The sequence below is a fragment of the Heteronotia binoei genome, chromosome 12, assembly GCF_032191835.1.
Source record: "Heteronotia binoei isolate CCM8104 ecotype False Entrance Well chromosome 12, APGP_CSIRO_Hbin_v1, whole genome shotgun sequence".
Classification (NCBI taxonomy): domain Eukaryota; kingdom Metazoa; phylum Chordata; class Lepidosauria; order Squamata; family Gekkonidae; genus Heteronotia; species Heteronotia binoei.
In genome coordinates this window covers 30,445,577-30,469,649 of record NC_083234.1, presented here as the reverse complement: position 1 = coordinate 30,469,649, position 24,073 = coordinate 30,445,577, and the positions used below count along the sequence as shown (strand labels likewise).

The 24,073-nt window shown below is 42.6% G+C and overlaps 1 protein-coding gene across 15 annotated transcripts in view; it reads left to right on the top strand.

Annotated features, from left to right (window-relative positions):
- CAMK2B (calcium/calmodulin dependent protein kinase II beta) overlaps positions 1-24,073 on the top strand; it is a 225,403-nt gene that overhangs the window by 110,458 nt on the left and 90,872 nt on the right. For all 15 annotated transcript variants that reach the window (XM_060251387.1, XM_060251374.1, XM_060251375.1 and 12 more), the window contains exons 4-5: positions 11,591-11,645; positions 17,051-17,116. In XM_060251387.1, coding sequence (XP_060107370.1) covers positions 11,591-11,645; positions 17,051-17,116 — 121 coding nt within the window. The remainder of the gene's footprint in view (positions 1-11,590; positions 11,646-17,050; positions 17,117-24,073) is intronic.

Below are 24,073 nucleotides of genomic sequence, written 5' to 3'. Positions count from 1 at the left end.
TGTCATCTGAAGTAGCATTGCCTGTTTTAACATAAGAACACAAGAGAAGCCATGTTGGATCAGGTCAATGGCCCATCCAGTCCAACACTCTGTGTCACACAGTGGCTAATATATATATATATATATATATATATATATATATATATATATATATATATATATATATATATATATATATATACACACATATATATATACACATATATATATACACACACATATAGCCACTGATGGAGCTCTGCTCCATATTTTTATCTAACCCCCTCTTGAAGCTGTCTATGCTTGTAGCCGCCGCCACCTCCTGTGGCAGTGAATTCCATATGTTAATCACCCTTTGGGTGAAGAAGTACTTCCTTTTATCTGTTTTAACCTGACTGCTCAGCAACTTCATTGAATGCCCACGAGTTCTTGTATTGTGGGAAAGGGAAAAAAGTACTTCCTTCTCTACTTTCTCCATCCCATGCATTATCTTGTAAACCTCTATCATGTCACCCTGCAGTCGACATTTCTCCAAGCTAAAGAGCCCCAAGCGTTTTAACCTTTCTTCATAGGGAAAGTGTTCCAGCCCTTTAATCATTCTAGTTGCCCTTTTCTGGACTTTATCCAATGCTATAATATCCTTTTTGAGGTGCGGTGACCAGAATTGCACACAGTATTCCAAATGAGACCGCACCATCGATTTATACAGGGGCATTATGATACTGGCTGATTTGTTGTCAATTCCCTTCCTAATAATTCCCAGCATGGCGTTGGCCTTTTTTATTGCAATCGCACACTGTCTTGACATTTTCAGTGAGTTATCTACCACGACCCCAAGATCTCTCTCTTGGTCAGTCTCTGCCAGTTCACACTCCATCAACTTGTATTTGAGGCTGGGATTCTTGGCCCCAATGTGCATTACTTTGCACTTGGCCACATTGAACGTCATCTGCCATGCTGACACCCACTCACCCAGCCTCAACAGATCCCTTTGGAGTTCCTCACAATCCTCTCTGGTTCTCACCACGCTGAACAATTTAGTGTCATCTGCAAACTTGGCCACTTCACTGCTCACTCCCAACTCCAAATCATTTATGAACAAGTTAAAGAGCATGGGACCCAGTACCGAGCCCTGTGACACCCCACTGCTTACCGTCCTCCACTGCGAAGACTGCCCATTTATACTCACTCTCTGCTTCCTATTAATTAGCCAGTTTTTGATCCACAAGAAGACCTGTCCTTTTATTCCATGACTCTCAAGCTTTCTAAGGAGCCTTTGATGAGGAACTTTATCAAAAGCTTTCTGGAAGTCAAGGTATATAACATCTATTGGGTCTCCTTTGTCCACATGTTTGTTCACCCCCTCAAAGAAATGCAACAGGTTAGTGAGGCAAGATCTTCCCTTACAGAAGCCATGCTGAGTCTTCCTCAGTAACCTGTGTTTTATTACCTCAGAGTTCTGCTCCCTCAAGTGTGAATGTGTGAGTCAGCCCTTGAAGCCAGGAAGTGAGGGAGTGGGTGTGGTTGCCAGGCCCTCTGGTCCAGGCAGGGATGTCCCACTTTTGGGTGCTCTCCTCCAAATTACCCCCACTTATTTCTGAGAAGCTGGAAATAACTGTGACGTGTCTATGTAACTCAGAAGTGATGTAGGCATGTTGGGGACATTTGGCGGTGACACTCTAGCTTTTAAGCAAAACTCTATGATTTGTAGCACATTCTACCATAGAGTTTTGCCCAAAATCCAGACTGTCATTGCCTGACATGCCTACATCACTTTTGGGCAACAGCATGCCGTTGCGACCTGGCAACTGAAGCATGGAGGGCAAAGGCAGAGGCAGGACATTAGCCTGACAGGGTCTGAATTGAAGTGATGAGTTGTTAATAGCCATTTGTATCCAGCTGGGGCCAGACTGATTTTTTCTGGGAGGGAGATACCACCCAGTGTCCCTTAATCTTCTGATGGCAGGGACCCCAGTTATGTACTGCAGTCACAGGGCGATGATTTAAATTTCTTCAGCGGTCACAAATCCACAATGGGAAAGATGATAAAGGTGAGGGCGTTAAAGCAATGGAGAAAATGGAGAGGCAAGAATTGTGAGGGGCGAATGAGAGACAATACGTTTATGTGTGCTTTGGTCAAAGAGGAGGAGGACCGAGGGGTTAAAGATTAAGCTGAAAGCTTGTCTGGAAAGGGTGGGTTTTCAGGCAGGATTTCAAGAAAGAGAGGAAGGTGGCAGCACACGGATGGTCCAGGGAAGCATTTACAGGCCAAAAAATAAAGGAAAAGCCGCCACAGAAACACAGAATGGCAAGATTTGGGTGTGCAGATAGCAACAGGTGCGAGGATATAGTGAGCCCGTCTGCATGCAACACACGGTACACACAAAACTGCTGGTCTGGATGCGACCTAGAGAATGTTACAGCCCCACTGCAGTCTCTGAAGCCATCAAGGATGATAAAAAGGGAGTTTTTAATAAGCAGCATGTTTGGCAGGCCTTTTCTTCTCAAGCAACTGGCCAATTAAAACTTTATGACACCCTTCCCCCTGGCTCTGGTGTGCACAGTCTGTTTATGCCAGTTATTTTGTTTGAATCTCTCTCTCTCTTTTTTGGTCCTTTTTTAGTCTCCCTCTGTCCCCCCCCCCCTTTGAAGTACATTAGTTTCTATGGCAACAGTGTTGTCATGGGTACCTTCTAGGAGGGTTTAGAGACAGCCACAAGTGCAGAAGAAAATCAGTTTATTATATAATGGAGCTGAAACAGATGCCACAGCTTGGTGAGGTATAAGAGAGGTATAGGGGCTCAGTGCAATGAGGCACTTGTGAAAGAAGGAGATATATATATGTCTATGTGCATTTCTCTCCAGTGTGGTTTGAAGCTGAGATTATACAGAGGGATTCACTGCAGTTAGGCATTTATCACCAGCAGAAACTCTGTAGTATGTCCCCCCCACACCACCATTACTTAAAGTCTGTGGTTTTCAAGTCGTGAAGTTCCTCTTTAAGGAGGTACAAGCTGTTGCTAGGAAAAGTGGTAACTCCTCTCTGATCCCTTGTTAGATGTTCTGTGGCTTGTCCTGGAAGCATATTCTTAATTTTAGGATTGATTGCAGGTTGTGGAAGGCTTGGTCAAGTTATCCCCAATCCCCCCTCCCTCAAGATGCCGCTACTTCATACATGTGCAGCACACCCACACATTCCTGGAGGAGGAAGCAATATATATTCTTTTGCACCTCTTTGTCCCATTGGGGCCAGTGTGTTTTAAAGCAACAGACAGAGATTAAAGAAGCATAAAAGTCAGTCTTCAGTCCTCCAGGCACCACTCCCAGCAGCAAATTGGGAGAGCAGCCAAAAGGTCCCAGCAACATAATGGGACATCTGGAGCAATCTCTCATTCCTGCTGGAAGTAAAAGGGCCAAACTCCTTTAGTTGATGGTGGGAGCTTGTAGATGCCTTACTGTGCTGATGCCTGATACCACCCTTACTCAGTTCTTCTGTATTATTTATCTTCTGCATTAATTGGTATCTCAGGGGAATTTGTGGGCCCAATGCATTATATTTTGCTGATCCTAGGACCTTCATTGAGAAAATATTAAAAACCTGCACAGGATCTTTATGGCTAGACTCCATCTTTTATTCTTGTGGACTGTGAATTGCAAGGCCAAGTAGAATGGCTGCTTTTCTTTTGTCTAATACTATATCTGCATAGCTGCTTCCCTGTATTCCCAGTTAAATGTTTTTGTACTAACTCCAAGTACAGGAAGTGCAATGCATGTTTGGCATCCTGTACATAGTCCTTTTCCCAGGAGAGCTGTTCTAGTCTTAATCAAGGCCAGTGAGGCACGGTGAGATGATGGACTCAGGCAGCAGATAGCAGAGGGCAACATCCACTGCCTCCCTTCATTTCCTGTCCTGCTGGCCCTACAGGAGCTGGAGCAGTTAATAATCATTCCATTGTGGCATCCTTAAAGACAGTGCAGAAAGCCATGCATGCCTAAAGGGGCTTCTCAAACTCTTGGGAGACACAAGCGTTTGGGAAGCTCTATTGGCTTGCTGTATTTACTTAGAAGGTAAAAGGTTGCTTACAAATCACAATTAAGAAAATAATAATTTAAAATATATTAAATAAAACCCCAAATAACCCCAAAGATGTCTGCATCTATATCTTGTTAAGAATCCTGGCAAATAAAATATCTTTTAAAGACTCCTGAGGAACCAGGAAGACCAATCATTGCATTAGCTTCTGGTCTTTGGTGTCATGGTGGGTGAGCGTGACTTTGTTTTAAAGTTGTAGATACACATTAGAGATTTTAAATGGGTGTTTTAGGTTTTTAATATGTAAATTTAGGAAGGATGCCATTACTTGAAACTGTAATACAAGAGTCTGCTGGTTGGAAAAGAACAAATGTGTGATTGAATGGGTAATTGCACCCAGTTAGGGAGACTCTTTTTAGAATCTTGGGGAGGAGAAGCAGGAGTTAATGGTTGAGAAATGACAGTTGAGGGATGACAGCTGAGGAATGACAGTTGGGGAATGACAGATGGGAAGTGGACTGGCTAAGGCTGAAGAAAAAAAGGAAGTGGTGAAGTTTAAGGAGTTAGAAAAGGCTTTTTACTGATAGGAAACTGTGGAAGAGAAAAGTTTACAGCTAACCATTTAGTAACTGTTAGAATATTGAGATCTCTTACCATTAATGTAGATGATTCAGTAGCTGGGACAGAGAAATATGTTTATTTCTGAATCAATTTAATTTAATTTTTCAATTTATACCCTGCCCTATCCTGCAACTTGATTCATACTGCTGAAAAAAGATTACAGTAGTGACATGAGTTCAAATGTTCTTTTTAATAATATTTTTTAAAAGGAAGTAGGGTTTACAATATCTTGTTAACTTTTCAGGCCAGTTAGGTGGCTGCCTCTGGTCTTGGTCCACCTTTCTGCTGTAGATATAGATAGGAGATCAAGGTAGGCGAGCAGCCTGACTTAATCTTATTTAAGTCAAAAATAAACTTATTGAATCATATTAAATCTTATTAAAGTCTTAAAATATTTGTTAGTTCAAGGTGGCTAAAACACATAAAATACATTAAACCATCAAAACCAAAATTTAAAATCACACCTTAGGACAGCTAGTAACCTTAACCAAACATGGTCCTAAATAAAACCATCTTCAACTGCCTCCTAAAGATTGAAAGTGAGGGGGCCAGGTGCGCGTCCCTGGAGAGGTTGTTCCATAATTGTTAGGCTGCCATTGAGAACTTGAGAAGGCCATCTCTCATGTACTCACCAAACAAGCTTCATTGATTGATGAGACAATCTCCCTGTGATCTTAATTCTCAGGCAAGAACATGTGGGATAAGACAATCCTTCAGATACCCCAGTCCCAAGCCATGTAGAGCTTCAAAGGTCAAAACCAATGCTTTGAATTGGGCTTGGGAGTGGATTGGTAGCCATGTAATTGCTATAGTATCCAGGGCTGCCAACAGAGGGGGATGAGGGGGGGAGTCAGCTGGAGGGCCCTTGTAACCACACTCATGCTACATCCAGCTAAACATCTTTTCATTTCTTTTTAATGCAGTTCTGGCTGCAGCTACTAGGGACAATTTTGGCTGCAGCTACTAGGAAGTCTGAGCCCTGCAAAATAGCACCCTGCTATCAGGTAGACTTCCCTTTCTGCAAGACTGAAGCAGACTTCCCTAACAGATCATGCTAAACCCATCAAGTAGTCCAGCAATGAAGCATGACAAGCAACCTTGGCTGATGGCTGCTGTACTAGTTAAAAGCTCTCATTACATGTTCGAAACCCCATTCTGCTATGGAAGCTTGCTGGGTAATCTTGGGCCAGTTACATACTCTCAGCCTAACCTATCTCACAGGGTTGTTGTGAGGATAACGTAGTATAAGCCGCCTTGGGTCACCATTGAAGAGAAAGATGAGATATAAATAAATAAATGCCCAGGCTAGCCTGATCTCATCAGATCTTTGAGACTAAGCAGGGTCGGGCCTGGCAAGTATTTGAATGGGAGACCTCCAAGGAATACCACAGTTGTAATGCAGATCAAGAACAAACCACCTCTGAGTGTCTCTTGCTTTGAAAACTCCATGAGGTTGCCATAAGTCAGCTGTGACTTGGTGGCACTTTTCACTACCAAATATATAAACAAACATGGACAGACAGGCCAAAATCTTTTATTACTATATATTCATGGTAACAGCAAGCCAAGTGATTTGTTTGGTTTGTTATGATAGTTGGTTTGGATCAGAGTCATATGGGAGGTCAGATGGAATCAATGTCTGGGGGCCCATGGTGGCTCTCAACGGTCCTGGTACTATCATGGTTACATGCTCCTGATAGACTTGAACAGCAGTCTAGCTGTAGCATTCTGCACTAAGTGCAGCTTCCAAACACACTTCTGTTTAGATGCTAAATAATCTATCCTATCTCATGAAGTTACCATTCGAGTATACCCTTGGAGCTGATTCAGGCATGCTTAAATGAAGGCACTAAAGCCCTCCTGCAGGGTCTATAACACCTCAGGTTTTCCTTGTGAGACACTGAAAGCATCAGCATGAAAATCAAGCCTAATTGTTAGCATGTTGGACAGAAGACAGCTTCTCCTATCTGCCCGATATGGCATGTTTTTCACATAGGCTTGATTCTTAAGTGGAGAACTGACTATATTCTAACCATAGCTTATTGTGGCAAAAACAAACTTTAAAAGTCCACAAAGTTTGCACTGTCTATTCTCTGCTCCCCAGCAATCTAGCCATATGGCTGAGAGGAAAGGCCAGGTTAGCTCAAAAACTGGATGGTTAGGCAAACAGAGTGGAGAGATACAAAGTGGCTTTGGGAAGGAAACAGAGCCAAGCAGGAAGAAGGGAAAAGAGGAGACAGTACTAACTAGGGGGAATCAGTGGCCAGTAGTGTAAACTAAAGAAATTTCTTTCCCCCATGTGTGTGGATTCCCTGTTTGTCATATGTCAAGGAGAATGAGGACCTGATTTAAATAGCACAAGTGACGAAAACTTCATCGAAGCTGTGGAATCGTGTGAGCAAAAATTCTACTTCAGGAGCTAGTGACATTAACATTTTGAGCTACTGTATAAATTAGCTTGCTCTGGGGCCATTTTTCCTGAGCTAAGACAAAAGTGAGACTAAGTGAGCTGGAGACTAAAAAACTGTACGCTAGCTCACACTAACTCAGCTTAGAGGGATCACTGCAAATGTCTGTCTTCCCACAGTCCCTCTTTTCAGGCACTTTTTTGCCATCGGGCTCCTGTCTGGTTTTGGCTGAGGGGAAAATGACATTAGGGCACATGGTGCAGGAAAGTAAGCTGTGTCTGCATGTATGTGTAGGGAGTGCTTCAGCAGTTTTGTCTTGTGTCCCCCTTTTGGCCTTCCCATCAGGCCTGCCACATGTCAGCAGTTAGAGAAGCCAGGACTGGATCTATATTTTTGAGGGGGGGCAAAATTAAAAAATGATGCTCCCTTATGGGCCCATTCTATCTTATGGGCCCATAGAATGCAATGGACTACATACCCAATTTGATGCCCCCCCCTGTCGGTGCCCAGGGCAAGCACCCCCCTCTGCCCCCCCCCCCCCCAGATCTGGCCCTGAGAGGAGCAGAGCTGCTTGTTGCTATATAATGTCTAGTTATATTCAGCAGCTGTGCTGTTTAGCATTCACACTGGATTTGCTGCAGTTTTCAAAACTAGGGAAAGAAGAGTGAAATAAGACAAATGAGGGTTGCTATGAGCAAGTAGGGGAAGCTATCTGCCTGCTTTATTTGAACAGACATAAACTGGAACAGAAACTCCGCAGCAACTGAGGAAATTGGCTTCATTTGGATAAGATGTTAAGTTAAGCCTGATTCATCTCATCACTCTAGATCTCAGTTTTGTTCCTAATGTAAATGATACTGCAGCACTTGTTTCCGGAATGTTCTTTGTCTCCTTGTTTGGTATGTATTAGGTTCAGCTGAGTGTTCTCTCCCTTGTGTATCCTCGGGGCATATCTGTATTGCAAACATATATCAGTTTTATACCATTTTAACTATCATTGCTTCTCTTCCTTGAAATTGTACTTTGGTAAGGGAGCTGAGGGTTCTCAGTCAGAGATTCCGAGACCTTCTCACAGAAATACTGTTCTCTGAGGGCAAGAGGATAACCATTAAACAAATTTAAGTCTGTGGTGCAGATATGCCTTCCAGTGACAGTGATCAGTGGATGTTCATTGCAACCATGGTGATTTGGTAGTGTTCCATACTCTCTTGTTCTTGGTGGATGCATATGGTTGTTGGTGGATCTGGTCCTAGGAAGTGAGACATCGTCCAACATGAATTTCAGCGTGGAGCATGAGAGCTACTCATGCTTTTGGCAGAACAAACATCCTGTTTATAAAAACCATCCCCCATGATTGCGTTTCTTGCTAGACATTTTCTCCTCTTCCGTGAAAAACTTTTCAGAGATGTGATCATTCATTTGCAAATAGGTTTTTCCTCGTTCTTTAATTAGTCTTATTCTCATGAGCAACATCACAATCTCTCAAAGCTTAGGAAAGAAAAGCAGAGCAGTTCCTCAGTGATGTTGTGTGAGTATGTGAGGAAGGTTGGCTCTTGATCCAGCTCACGTATTTTCTCATGTCAGCTCCACTGTACAACCAATGTAAATCTTCTGTCTTGGATGATGTTAAGATGCTTCAGTCTGAAGAGCGGTAAGTGCATTTTGAGAAGGAAAAAGATGGCATCCATCATTTTGTTCAGGATTTCTGCCCCCGCCTCTTTGAGAGGAGAACTTCATGTCTGAGCTTCATTTCAGAGGGCCTGGCAGTTCCCTGTCATCTCTATACTTGATGAACAATGTGTAAATTAGGCGGTATGTAATGTCAAACCATGGTTTGGTACTACACAAAACAAGCCTTCAGTTCCTAAATCCCCACTTCTGCATACTGTGCTGCTGTTCATTTAGTTCCTCTTTGTCATAGTTTTCCATTATGGCCAAACCATCAAGCTATTGTTTGCACTTGCCCTCAACTCTAGGATTGCAATCCACAGTTTGACACTGGTTTGCTGCTCTGGTTTGGATGGCAAGTGCATACCACAGTTTGACAGTTCATTGCTGGTGTTTTTTCACAAATTCTCTTCCTATAGAGAAGACAGGAAAAGCATACGTGTGGTCTTAAAGAAGAAAAGAGGTACAAGAGGCATTTGCTGTTATAGGGCTTGGAAGAGACAGCTTCAACTGAATCATAGATGATTAGATCTATGCTGTGAGAAGGACCATTATTTATTCCCTAAAGGAAAGGCATTTCTTCTTTATAATCATGTGTTTCAGTTTATCAAATCAGGCCCTAAACTCTTTTCAAGATGTTGATCAAGTGGCATTTGGTTTTTCTTTGTTTTAGACAGGATTCTTCTTTCTCTGTGGAAGGAGAAAGAAAAATGGTCTAAAAACATAACTATGAGCTGCATTTTGAACCCTGGTATTTCCTCCATAATGCTTTGTCTTGAGTTACAAGACTAAAGCGAGTCCAGCTTTAAAAATGTGCTGCCTGAGAATGAATGGTTAACAGGTGAAAGTAAAATGGCACAGTTAGATATGCAACAGGACTTTATAGTTGCACCACCTCAGCAGTCCTCAAGCCATCTTCTTGGGCAGAATGGAGTAGTTCCAAAGCCATTTGCAGATTCCTGCACCATCATTTGTTCCTGTGCTTTTCTATTCTGATTTACTCTGTATTAATAACAGAGACATACATTACAATCCAGAGCACAACATCCAAGGACTAAGAACAGTGCCAGAACTTCTCAACTAGGCATTCTACTAATTAAGTCATCTTTGAACTTCATTTGCTACATCATCGGGAATTTCCCCCTTAAAACAAAAACAAATGTTAGGCTGCACTCAATTAGAATGGACTGTAATGTTTTAAAAGTTGATTTTACAAGTTGGGCCATGCGAGAAATGGAATGGGTGGGGAAAGAATTAACCCTGCCCAGCACAGTAGTGTAAGACTGCTGAGCTCCTTTGCATGATAGGTAGTTTGCAGCTCATCTAATTCTAAACCAGAGTGATCTAGCACAGGAGTGGCCAACGGTAGCTCTCCAGATGTTTTTTGCCTACAACTCCCATCAGCCCCAGCCAGCATGGCCAATGGCTGGGGCTGATGGGGGTTGTAGGCAAAAAAATATATGGAGAGCTACTGTTAGCCACCCCTGATCTGGCACAATCGGGCAACTACCCTGTTGTTCTGACTGCTGAGCCTCTGGGGCTGTATGTGCAGGAGGCGGTTAATCTCACTCTGAATTGGAGAGATACAATGTGCAGAATTTTTTACCTTTTTCTTCCCTAACTTACATGCACACCTGATAGCATGCATCCCCTGACTTTCATGTTCTCCAGGATACTATGTAAGCAGCTGGAGAAAGCCAGTATTCTCTCCTCTCCCTACCCCCCCCCCCCCCCAACTTATCTGTGGAGTGGAGTCCCTTGAGAAACTCCTACCTTGTCTGTGGGTGATGTATGATCTAATTTCACTGCTGTACTGATAGGTAAGGGACCATCAGGTTTCCTATTAGAAGAAGTGACTGTTTGCCTCTATTCACCGTTAGGAATGTTAATACTGCTTGATATTTGATTTGTATGGGAAACTTCTCTCTGTATTTAGCAGCAAGTCTCTTATTGGATATGGGGCATTTTCTTGCAGAAGTGTAATGATAAGGACACTTATCCCACTTCAGCACATTGCTTTAAGTACTATGGGAGACCTGTGGATCTTCTTAAAGTTCAAACCTGTTCAACTCAGCATATATCCTATGCACCATTAAAAACTCTTAATGCAGATTAAACACTATTACAGTGTTAAAATATGCATACATCAATCCCATAAGATATTTTAATTCCTTTTCATCACAGGTTATAGCACATTTCTTTAGTGTTTGGGGTGTGTGTGTGAAACTCAGCTGTATTCTAAAATTTGAAGTATAAAAGGGGAGGATTTGAGGCACCATTTCTCAATTCTAGTTTAGTTGCAACTTCATTTATCTTGTTTTTTTATTTGTAGAATAAGGTATAATTACTTAACCTGAAATATTAATGGTGATGAGGACCTCAGTCTTGACCTTAAAAATGAAGAGTAAGACTCACACTCATGTAAGATAGAGCTTTCAGTAGCTATTAATGATAATAATAAAAGTGAAGCTCCATGTTAAGGCAGTATACCAGCTACTGGGTACAACTAGTGTGTCATGCTTCTCATGGGTATTATTGGGCTAGATGGATATTTAGTCTGACCCAGCAAGACAGATGTGTATTCTTAAGTCATGTAGGGCAATGCAATGTGGTGAAGCAAGTTGGCGGTATATTTGGGAAAGGGTTGTTGGAAAGGAGAAGGATGCATTTGAAGTACTCCACCTGACTTGCAAATAACACAGCCAGTATTTTTAAAATACGGCTCAATTAACATGTTGCTGGTTGTTTTCTGTATGTCAGCTTTGCACCCATGACATGTAGTGTCTTCAGAGAAGGCAGATGAAGGAGCTGCAGTTTACAGAGCTGCAGTCTGGATGTTGGGAAGTACCTTGCCTAATGTATCCTTTATGTTCCTTTGCAGTTCGCCTCCATGATAGCATATCTGAAGAAGGCTTCCACTACCTCGTCTTTGATCTGTAAGTATGAAATCGGTTTTGATCTCATCTGCAGATGCACCTCATTTTTGCACGTGATGTTGATGTTCAGTCAGACTGCTTCTGAAATTCCCTTGGAATTTCCTGTTAAATACTTTTTTCATGTGTTTCTCTAGAAGAGCACCCTAGCTGCTGTGTCTTGGTGACCTCTGGGGAACTTGCTTGTTCTTTTGAGCAAATGTCGTGTGCTGCTGGGAGTCGCGCAGCCTGAGCTGTGGCATCCTCACTGATGTGGGTGGAAGAAGGCTACAGCTGCAGTGATGCCTTTGACATGTAGGGGCGGGTGGGAAGGAGGGAAAAGGAGGATTTGGGATGGTGGTGACTCAGTGCCCCTGATACTATCCCCCATGTAGCTAAACAGCTGTTTAACCAGGGATGTGCACACTAAGAAGGCTTAAACCCTCCATCGGTTTGAGGGCTCCGGGCAGTGATTCTGTTTATCCCTCTCGTTCCCCCTTCCCTTTGTTGGAATGGCTGTGGGCCACGTCCTGTGCTGACTCTCCTTGCAAAGCGTCTGGGGGCTTTTGGGAGACATTGTGTGCTTTGCTTGGCTGCCTCTCACTTTGTTCCAGATATAGAAGCTGGTGATCTCATATCTCCTCCTCTCTGACAGCTCCAGTTAAGCAGTGAGCTATATTTAGCTCTCCTCTGAGTCAGTGCAGCTCCTGCTTTTTCTGGAGTCACACAGACCTTGGCATGTCCCTGGCCCCGCAGCAGTAGGATCAAAAACAAAAGGCAGGGGTTTTGCCCTGGGGCTACATGGCAAAAGACACCTGAGGCTGAGCTGTGGGTTGTGCCTGTCGCTGTGTTGTTGCTGTGGCTTCACTAGCTTTTTGTGGGATTGAGCTTCTTGATCCCTTGACAGTGTGGCAATTCCTGGTACCTGTAGGATGAAGCTAGGTATTTGGAAGGTTAGAGAAGGCTGCACTTGCACTGGTCAGAATGAAGAAGGCAGGGTGACCTTTTTATGAGAGACATGATGGTGACGGCAATAATGCAGGGGAGGGGATAACGAAATCCCTTACAACTCCCTGTGTTAACTTGCGCTATTGCCTGCTCTGTTCTGCTTGGCAATTTATGTGTTTCCTTATTAGAAACAGTCACCTACAATTTTTATGTCATGGTTTTTCCTTGGATTTTTTTATTATATGGAAAAATATGTAAACAATAGGGCAGGATACCTCATAGAGTAATGTTACAGGTGCTTTTTTTCTTTCTGGAGTTAATTTAGCAAGTGTAAGATATATCCATACATCATTTTCTTTTGGTCACATTTTTGTCACTCATATAAGATATGGAAGTGCAGAATGCTGGTAGGAAAAAGTGCTTAGGAGTTACTATAGCACTGTAAAAATCCTATTTCATTCTGGCCTATACATACTTGCATGTGTGTGTGTGCACGCAAGAGAGGGAGAGAGCGCACACTGAATACATATCTGTCCTCTTTCTAAAATTCCTGCCTGGCTTCCACCTGGTCCTATTTTTATTGATAATATTCTGTGTTGTGAAATGAGTCTCAATAGTGTGACTTTGTTCATGTTAGTGTTTTCTTCTTTAAAACTGCCTTACATCCCCCTTCCATGTGAAAACATAAGTCCCAAGGTGCCAGAGCTTCCCAAACTTCTTGCTTAGAATGAAAAATACTTTTCAGTTAATGGTTTAGCTTTCTTTACTGGCTATCCCTCAATTTAAGGACTCTTCTGGATATGGAGTGCATTAGAACTGATATCCATCATTAAGCCTCTCAAGCTTGTTCATCTAAAGCCATCTGAAAAATCTGAGAAGCGCAGATGTTCAGCACACCTAGATATTAAATAGTGTGGCCTTCTGTCTCATCTGAGCACTTCCCAGATTAACAGTCACAGGCCTAATCCTGCTAGCCATCCCTGTGACAAAAATCTCAGTGTTGGAAGGATTTGTGCATGTGTCTTCTTATGTAGAGTTCTTCCCAGATTCTCTTGAACACACACACGGAACAGACCTTCCCTCAGTACAACTGCAATCTCTAGAGAAACTTGTCAGAACTTTTTCATGACTTGATATCAGAATATGTAGCATATCCCTGAGTTTTCTTCCACTAGAATTTGCTATTTCAAATTTCAAAATAACTCTAGGGGGAAAAATCTAGGAAACAGTGAGAGGAGGAAGAGAATTTGAATTACCTTGGGAGTTCTGATTTGCAGACAAATTGCTGCAGATATTTTTGGTGCAGGTAGTAAGGGAGGTGGCTGTCAGGGAAGCAGCCGTAACAAAAATTTTCTCTGCAAATGTATGAAGTTGTTCTCTTTGCTGTCACATAGGAGACCATGCGTGCTCTTCATAGCCAGGCAGCACAGAGGGAAGAAAGCGGATTGCAGCAGGCATTACAGCTGTAGCCCTGTGTGGGTGGGAGAGAGAACAAGATTTAGAACTGCAGTGACAGCACGAAAAGAGTCAGTGCTCGGCTTGGGAAGCCTGGCAAAGCAGATTGTCCTGTGCAGTGCCCTTTGTGTGAGGTTGTCCAGTTTGCAGCATTCACAAGGTTCCAAGGGAGTATTTTCCCCAGTACTTAATTTTTAAAGTAAAAGGAGCCCAGCTTTGAGCTTGTTCAAAAGCCTTTTTTCCAATTGCAAAAGTGGTTACTCATAATCATCTTGACCTGTTCCAGAGCTGAACCATGGCAGGTTCTTCAGCTAAGCCCTGATGACCCCTGGCTCAAATGAAAAGCATGCCCCTACTTCCCCTTCCCACTTTGGGTTGAGTTTGCCTTTCCTTCCTTTTGTTTGGTTCAGTGGCTCCTTTTGTGCTGTGGCTCAAAGTCTATCACTCTTCAGTCAAGGATCCTTGAAGTTGATGAGATAGGAATTAATAAAACAAAACAATTAAAGAAGCAAGAGTTGGTCAGCTCTCTCCTTTCAGATATGGAGCTTCTGAGGACTCCGTGCATAGTACCCTCCCATTTCACCTGATGGATGAGGATGAGGAGTGCTGTGTATGTGGGTAAAGGGGTCTCCCCTTTTGGCTCAGCAATCTGTCTTCTGTCAAGTGGAAGTGACATTTCAAGAGGTTTATGACATAATGAGGAAATAGAGAATGAAAAGACAATCTTTCTCCTCCTAAGCCCTCAGCGACTTGCCTGTTCACTGGTTTCTTAGATTGCCTCCTTCCCTCTAAATCCTTCAAATACATCTTTTCTTAGTAAAGCCCATGAAAGAAAATCAGTAGCTACGGCTGGAGAATTACATAAATTTGCAGATCTGCTGTATGTGTGTAATACATTTAAGTCCATTCCCTTTTCACTAACCAATATACTTCCTCATTCACAAACATAGATGCAATTAGTCACATGCAACCCTTGTGTATACCTATCAGTCACATAACACAGTTGTACATGTACAACCCCCCCCCCCCCCCCTTTAGCAACAATCGGGAGCTGTGTGTCCAGATCACGTGAAGTGATTTTATCACTTTACTCTGGTTAGATCTTACCTAGAATATTGTATTCAATTTGGGGCACCACAATTTTAAGAAGGATGTAGACAAGCTGGAACATGCCCAGAGGAGGGCAGTGAAGGTGGTGAATAGTCTAGAGACCACGTCCTGTGAGAAAAGATTGAAGAAGCTGTGTATATTTAGCCTGAAGTGGAGATGACCGAGAAGTGATATGATCACCATCTTCAAGAACTTGAGGAACTGTCATATAGAAGACGGTGCAGAGTTGTTTTCTTTTGCCCAGAAGGTCAAACCAGAACCAACAGGTTGAACTTAAATCAAAAGTGTTTTTGGCTAAACAATAGGAAAACGTCCTGACAGAGTGATTCCTCAATGGAACAGGTTTCCTTGGAGGCTTTTAAACAGAGGCTAGATGACCATCTGACAGCAGTGCTGGTTCTGTGAACTTAGGCAGATAATGAGAGGGAGGTCAGGAAGTGTTGTATCAGTGCTTAGTTCTCTAGCTCTTTCTTACATGTTCAGGAAAATGCTGATTGCTACTTTGGGGTCAGACAGCAGTTTTTCTCCAGGCCAGTTTGTCTAGGGATCCTGGAGGTTTTTTGCCATCTTCTAGGCATGGAACAGGAGTCACTGGTGAGTGGGGTGTGGGGACGGTATTTATGAATTTCCTGCAATGTGCAGGGGGTAGGACTAGATGACCCTGGAGGTCCCTTCCAACCCTATGATACTTGGGTTTTGCACTGCCCATTTTAAGGTTACAGCTGTTATATTCTGCTCAGGATGTGAACTGCTTCACTCAGTACGGGGAAAAATTAGAGGGAACATTGGTTCCTATGCCATTCTCTGCTAAACTTCCCACTAACGCTCGACTATCCTATCATAATCCTTGTCTGTTGATCATTTCTTAAAACTTCAGAGCAACTGGAATATTCATAAATATTTCAAGGCAGACTTATTGAGCTTTGTCAGCCAGTCACTGTAGAGATTTCAGAGATTGTAGCATGTGTTAAACTCTGCAACAAGAAAGAAATTGAGATAAATCTGTTGTTGGAGACCAGTTGACAAAGTCATTATCTTTCCCCTACAAATCTACCTGTTTTTGCTTTTATCTGGTATCTCATTTGACTCCTTGCAGACATAGTTTGAGCTCTGAAAAATTATTCACAGCTGTCTTGGAATTTGTCAGTAGATATCTCACTGACAAAAAGAATATAAACTAGTAACTAGTACAAATGTTGGTATCTGTATCTACCCATCCAGGCTATTTACCAACCATATGGTTGATTCTCCCAACCTTGACAAAATGCCCCTTCTGACTAAAATATTACCATTTGTACTCAAATGCTTATTGCTATTAGACATACATAAAATAATCTGTGTGCATAGGCAACGTTTCTTGCTTGAAGTTCTAGAGAATTATACACCTTGCTAACAGGTCTACGTTCATTTGCCAATATGGGTGCAGTGCAGTCCTTCAGAAACCCCATTGTCTGCCATAACATTCCTTATTATTTCATCATCTTTTCTTTCAGGATTTTTTCAGTGTCTTATATTGCCAGCTGTCTCTGTGCATTGTAATGTTAAGCTATGTAAATTATAGAATATGAAAAGAGCAGATCTCTTGGGCATTTGCTAGTAACAAGCATATTCCTAGTAGGTCACTTGCAGAGGGGTGGGCGTTTATATATCAGACCATTTGGGAAATGGCACTAGAAGAATGCCACAATAAACTTCTCTATACTTTCAGTGCTGCAGCAGTTCACTCTCATGGGGGTGTTCTGAGCAAAATTTCAAATGTAGGGCAAACCTGAGTCTGTTTACAAAATACCTGGAAGTAACGATAAAACAAACAAAGGAGTCTTTTGGTCCTTAAAAACTGGCAGATTGCATTGTGGTGTAAGATTTTGTGGATTAGAGCCCACTTCATCAGATGTATGGTCTCTGTTGTGTTTCAGGGTCACGGGTGGGGAGCTCTTTGAAGATATTGTCGCCAGGGAATACTACAGTGAAGCCGATGCAAGGTGAGTGGTAACTCCACCTCCACCTATCCCACTCCAACCCTTCCCCTTCCCCACCCCTTCTTTCTGTTCCCTAATCCCATGCCAGCTTGTACCTGTGCAACATTAACCCATCCATGACTGGGATGAGGGGTTGGACTCAAAGGTATCACAAGGCTACAGCAAAAATCTGTATCCCCTTGGTACCGGTGGTTGCCACAATGTGCCCCTTTGCCAAGTCCAGAGCCCCTCTTTGGCTATTCAGGAAAACAATCTGATGCAACACAGGATGCATCTTGAGAATATGGAACTTTAGCAGGCGCTGCCCATTACATCACAGTGCCATGCATTGAGGAATACTAAAATTCCTTCTTCTACACAAAAGTGCAAGAGCCCTTCCTCTGTTGCATCTGATTGCCCTAACAGGAATCCATTTCAAAATGGACCTTAACCAAGTCAGGCCACCACAGCTCCTTTACTCTAAGGAAAGACTGGCAGGGAGCAGAGATTTGGCTTAAGAACTAGTGGGCCAGCTGCCTGGCTGGCTGAAATGTGAAATGGACTTGAATCTGAGTATCAAAGACCTGAGGAGACATAGCAGTTGCAGAACACAAAGTCACAGAAGTAAAGGTTGGCACTTTTTCAACTTCCAGATAGATTTCATTTTTACCTCATTCAGGTTAATAATTAATCTCATGGATGCTGTCCTGTTTAGGTTAGCTGGGTTATTTGGGGACTGTGGGTGAAAATGCAACATGTTCTACAAGTCAATGAAAGAAGAAAAGATTGTGGCAAAGCACTTTAGCTCAGTATCAGACTGTGAGATCTGTAACAGGTTCTTAAATAGTATTTTAAACATGCTAATAGAAGCCATTAGGAGCCCTGATTTGAATTGGGGCATACAGGGAAGGTGAGGTTTCACCGTCATGGTTTCACCAATTGGAACCAAACCCCATGCTGTTAATCTTCAGGTCTGTCCTTCTTTTCCCTGTGAAGACTAATAGCAGCATCGTGGAGAGAGGGCCTTTGATTATAAAAACTGTGCAAGGGGGGAGAATTAATCCAAGTCCCCTCCATGGTCACAATTCAGATTTGACCTCCTGCATGACTTCTGTTGTGTTAATAAACACTGGGAAGATCTGCTCATGGATCTCCCTGCATATTGTGCATTTCTACCCAAAGAATTAGCCCTTGCTGGCAAAGAACTGTGGCGTGCAAGAGTAGTCAGGTTAAAGGGCAGCATCAGCATTGAAGTGCAATCTTCAAAAAGAATCCAAGAGTGTAAGGTTAACTGATGGCATTCATGGTCTGTCATGGTAGGAGCTCACCATTTGAATGACAAAGGAGCAGTGGCTGTGGACTGGGATTGAAGAGTATCAGCAAAGCTTGGGAGCAGAACTGGCATCTCTCTCATTACAATAAGCTGTTCCTGAGGGCTGAACTGCCTGAGTAGGAAATGCACTCTGAGGGTTGATTCTTATGTGAAAGGACTGGCATAGTAGCTGCTGTCATGTTGCTCTTTCTCAGACTGTTCAGGAACTATCAGAATGGAGAGAAGTGGGATCATAAGAAAGAACCATATCAGGGTCAGAGATCATACTGAAGTGAGATTGCTGGCTTTGCTCTTCCTATGTGACCCATTCCCCTTCGTTTTCTGCATAGTTCCTCTCTTTCTGCATACTAAAGTGACATTGGGATAGCAACTGTTCTGTTCCTTTAACATAAAATCCTGAATTATATCTTTGACTTTGAATCTGGTGACAAGCCAGAGATCCTTTAACTAAAGCCATCTTTTCCCTTGTATGTGACTCCATTGTTTTCACTGGGAGCTGACCAAAGATACCTTGTCATAAACCAAATCATAATTGGTCAGGACACATTTCTTTTTGTTCATAGATCACCCAAGATGAATGACACGGCATACCTGAGTAACCAGTGATGCCAGACATTGTAGCTGGCTGTGGAAAAAGCTGAAGCTGGCAACTACAGTTGTCTGGCCATGATATTATTCTAAAAAGTTGCCCCCAACACAGTATGTGAATAGTGTTGCAGTAGGAAGGGGAAAATGGTATGTTTACTTGCTGGGAAACTCCCTTAGGCCCTGGGTTCCCTGGAAGGCAGCCTGGTAACCAGCTGTCATCACTCAAGACTTCTTGAGAATATCTAGACTGACCCACTGAGAAGGCACTCTTCCAGCACAGTACTACAGCAATAACAAAGTGACAAGGTAGAAGCCCTAGAAAGTGCCTTACAACCAAGGTAGCATCTATACAGTCTAGCACATGGGGAAGAAATTAAGAGCAATATCCAGAGAAATAAATTGTGCTAAGTGAAACAAAAAATTAAGATCTTTATTGAAAATAAAAAAGGAAAGGGTGGTTGGTTCAAAAGATGTTAGAGAAAGGGCAAAAATCACAATACAGGGAAAGGCACACAGCAGCAGCACAAAGATGTTCAAGTGAAAAGCAGTTCAGTTGAACTAAACCTAAACACACAGTACCTAGGCTGTAGCAGGCTCTACAGAACATGTGTAGAGTTCATTGAAGCAACAAGAAGTTGAAGGGGTCCTTAAGTCCTACCCCTACCCAACTGAAGGCTGACAACTGAAGAAAAAGGAAAACCCCAAATGTCTAGATATTAATGGTAAATGAAATTGGACCTAAACTAGCCCTTTTTCTGAGAGTAACAAGCTGCTTTAGTGAATCCCATGCAAAGCTCCACCTCTGATGTCAGAGGCTACTGTTACCAATCAGAGCTGTATAAAATATACCCCTACATCCATGAAGCATCTGGTGGTCTGGTTCAAACTGGATTGTCCTTTGTCCAAAAGGGATTAAGTCTGCCAGGATGGTCTGATGTGGAATGGAAGTGAATGGGTCTTTCCACTGTAACCATCCAGGGTCCAAAATGCCAGACTCTCTAGGTGGCACTCTTGAGCCCTAGTAAGTTTTAGGATTTCTGTTGCAAATAGAATCTAAATAAAATTTGCTACGCTATATGGCCATGTGCCATGAAAAAACCGATAGCCTTCCCTTCTGCACATCAGGGAAACAAGGCAAGTTGCCTTAACCAAGGGGCTTTTTTGTGGCACATTCCTCTTGAGGAAGAGATGCAAATGTTGGCAGTATTATTCCCAGTACTAGGCTTGGGTAGATCTGAGCCAGCTAGAGAGAACCAATACAGCTAGAACTAGTAGTATCCACCACTCTAAATGAGAACAACCAAATGCAGTGTGTTGAGGGAATTAAAGGATTTACACAAACCACTTGTGAAGGCTTCTATACTGAAACAGTGTAAACATGGACAAAATCCCAAGTTTGAGAGAGCTATAAAGGCTTGCACAGGTGAGAGGGATAGGTTATATGGACATGTGCTTGCTTCAGTTGGCTGGGATGTGGGTGCTGCATGGGGGGGATAACCTTTGATATCAGCTGTGACTGATAGTGTATGTAAGTATTTCTCTCCAGAACAAGTGTTACAGAAAGCAGGGGAAACGTGGAATTTTTTTGGGGGGGGGGGTGATGGCATGTGTTTGGAATCATTCTAGTATCATTTTTTAATAACATGAGAGGAGTCCTTGGCCAGGCAATCAGATTTGTTTCTCGGGTTTGGTTTCCACTTTCATTCACTTCTAGACCCATTGATGTGTGCCCTGCCCTTCCATCTTCCTTTAGTTCTGCCAAATGTTACTTTGGCTTCCTATTACTTAATCTTCAATTCTTCCCGTAACCCCTGAAGTGAAAATGAATGTTGGTCGATTGGGGGAACTTACTGCACTTTGGGAGAGACCTTATCCTATGTAGTACAGATACCTTTTATGTTTTTCCGTGCCTCTCAGGTTCAAATGATTTGCCATGTTGTTATTGATTCTGTTGTTCAAACCCTGTTAGACTCTGTGCTCCATGCATCTGTGTAATATGACTTTTGCTAGGTGTCTGGATTTCTTCCTGGAATATGGGGCCAAAATCCATCTCTAGTTCTCCATGAAGACCTAGAGTCATATTTCTTTTCTTAATTTTCTCTTCAGGAAACAAAAAAGTAAGAAAAATGGTTTTTTGAACAGACTACAGCATTACTCCCAAAAGGCCTAAAAATTTGTGGGAAGGAAGATGGCCATTTGGAAATATCACTGTGTCCAGGCCTAATGGCATCTGGATCACTTTGTAATACCTGTACTTGTGAGAAGGAACTAGAAGATTGGAATTGAAGGGTGTCAGATGGGAGAAGTTAATGTACCACTTGTCCATGCAGTCTCCTCTCCCTCCTTTAAAAAATGGATTCTTGCAATAGATGCCCCAGTTTCAGGGGCATTTACTTCCATTTTGGTTTCATTTTTCATTCTACTCCAGAAGTGGATTCTCGGATAGAACCATATTTTCAGAGCTAGTCACAGATATGGTTAGGGTTTCTTCTTTACAAAGCCATTTTGGTGCCTCAGCGTGGGTGGGCATGAGGGCAGGAATAAAACTCTAATGATAACTAAAAAAATTGACAATTGGCATCCCCTTTTAATGATACCCTAAAATAAGCCAGTTCACTTCACTCAGTCCACCTCAACTTGTCTAATGATTGGGCTTGCTCCTTTCCTGTAACCAACAGATATAGAAGGGTCAGTATGGAATATCAGATAGTAAAGAGCTTTTAGGTCTCTTCAGGGATGACTAAATGACAGCCACCAAGCAATTGTGATGTAGTCGATAGAACACCAGAGGCTTGTTCCAAATCCTTGCTCAACCGTGAAGCTCAAACAACTTTAAAGTGGCATAGATTAGGAAATGGCGATTAGCCAGCATGCATCCAACCATCCATGGACAGTCAGAAGGCACATGGAGTTCTCCATTCCTACAGCCTCTTTCAACATCCAGAAAGATCATTCCAAAGCTTGCGGGACCTGTGTAGAGAGAAAGCGGCGTGGGTCAGTGGGTGGGAGTGAGGAATGACAGCAGGATGGAATTGACTGTGTTCCTCAGTGATGCTGTGCTTGTGGAAGAGGGAGGAAGAATGAAACAATTTCATCCCCTTTTCCTTCTTCACTGCAACCCCTCAACTGTCATGGCAGTTCTTCCATGAGGGTCCTGCAACCATAAGAATGATCCTTCTGAGGACTGGAAAGGGCTGCAAGAACAGAGAGCAACTCTGAGCATAGGGTGGTAAGATATATGCCACTTTGTCTCAGGTTAAGCTTCCCCACAAGGTTGTTACTAGGGTAAAGTTAGCATCACCCAGGCCTATAGGATCACTGTGCTGGGTTCCTTAGAGATAAACTATTATCTCAGACTGGGTAAATTTCCCTCTCTTTCACTTACAAATAAAAAAAGAATCATTTCCAGATGTTGCAAGAGACTAAGATGTTCTATCTTTGTGCTTTGAATTTATTGCTTTGACCTTGCCTAAGCACAGGAGTTCCATAACTGCTTTTAGGGGTCATTTGTATAGTGGTGACACTTAAGATGTTCAATTGGCTCCAGTTTTGAGAGCCTGATCAGCCATGAAAAGGCTGGGTATTATACCCTGATCTAGCTGTGTCCTTCTGCTGTATCAGCAAAGTTTGTAGAGAGAATCAAAACAAGAACTCATGGGAACACTTGGTCCCCATCTTAGCTCACCACACTGTTAAATACACATTCAGAAATGTGATATATAGCCCTTCCTGGACTGTTTAGAACCTAAAAAGCATCCCTGCTGGATCCAGCCCAAGCTCCATCTGGTCCAGTATCCTGTTCTGTGCAATGGCCAACTAGATGCCTTCAGGAAGCCCACAAAGAGGAGCATAAAAGGAGTAACTTTTCCTTGCTGTTGCCTGCTCAGCAGCTAGGGTTCAGAGATGCCTTACCTCTCAACATGATGTTCCATTTAGCCATTATAGCTGATAGCCACTGATAGAACTATCCTCCCGGAAATTGTTTTGTCCCCTTTTAAAGCCATCTGAGCTAGCACATCTTATGCTGGAAAATTTCATGTGTTAATTATGCAGGCTGTGAAGAAATACTTCCTTTTATCTGTCTTGACTCTACTACACATCAGCTTCATTGGGTGACTCCAAGTTCTATTGTTGTGAGAGGTAGAACAAATTCTACTATTCTCCCTATGATGTGTAAGGCTATACAACTATCACATGCTCTTCCCCTTTTGTCATTCCCCCCCCCCCTTAGAACTGAGGTATAGCATTATGTATTCAAATACTCCCCTATATCAGAAACTCTGTACTGAAGGGAAGGTACCATTGGAGTTGGTCTAGCCCCTCCACAGTGAAAAAGTATTTTACATGGAGAAAGCCCTCAAACATACAGTTCCGCTTCTGTAGCTTGAACTTGGTACCACATGATTGCTCTGAATGTACAGCTTGACTCTTAAGATGTTTTTCATCAGGCTTGTTCCTTGTTCAATCCTCTGGGATTGCCACCTGAAGTTCAGAATCCAGCGATGATTACAAAGTCCATCTTGATTTCCAAGCTCCTAGCTGAGTTTGCAGGGTAAGAAAATTGTTTTGGAGACATAATGGAGTAACAGCTGAATGAGGAAAGACAGGGGAGACATGGTAGTCATAGCACTTCTACAAAGTCTGTTGTCATGTGTTGTTCCACCTTCAATACATGTGGCACCCTTCTCAGGCATCTCTGACTTTGTCTTTCTGTGATTCTGTGGCCTCAAAGTACAATTTCTCTCCTTGTAGTAATGCTGCACTTGTAACTGTTGGCCATATGAAAGAAGGGAAAGCAAAGCCTCTGGTGCTAGGTCTTCCCATTCTTCTTCCATTCTTTAGAGGTTTCCAGATTTGATCCTCATTTAGATCAAGCATCATGGCCATCCACCATCCTCTCATTTCCTTCTTTCTTTGGCTCACTTGGGAACCAAGACTATTTGGTTGAGTGGGTTCTTCACTGTCACATGTGTAGATTTCTCCTATATATTTCATGAAATATCACACACACACACACACCCATTTCTGAAACAGATTCTTGGAGAAGAATTGTATAGTAA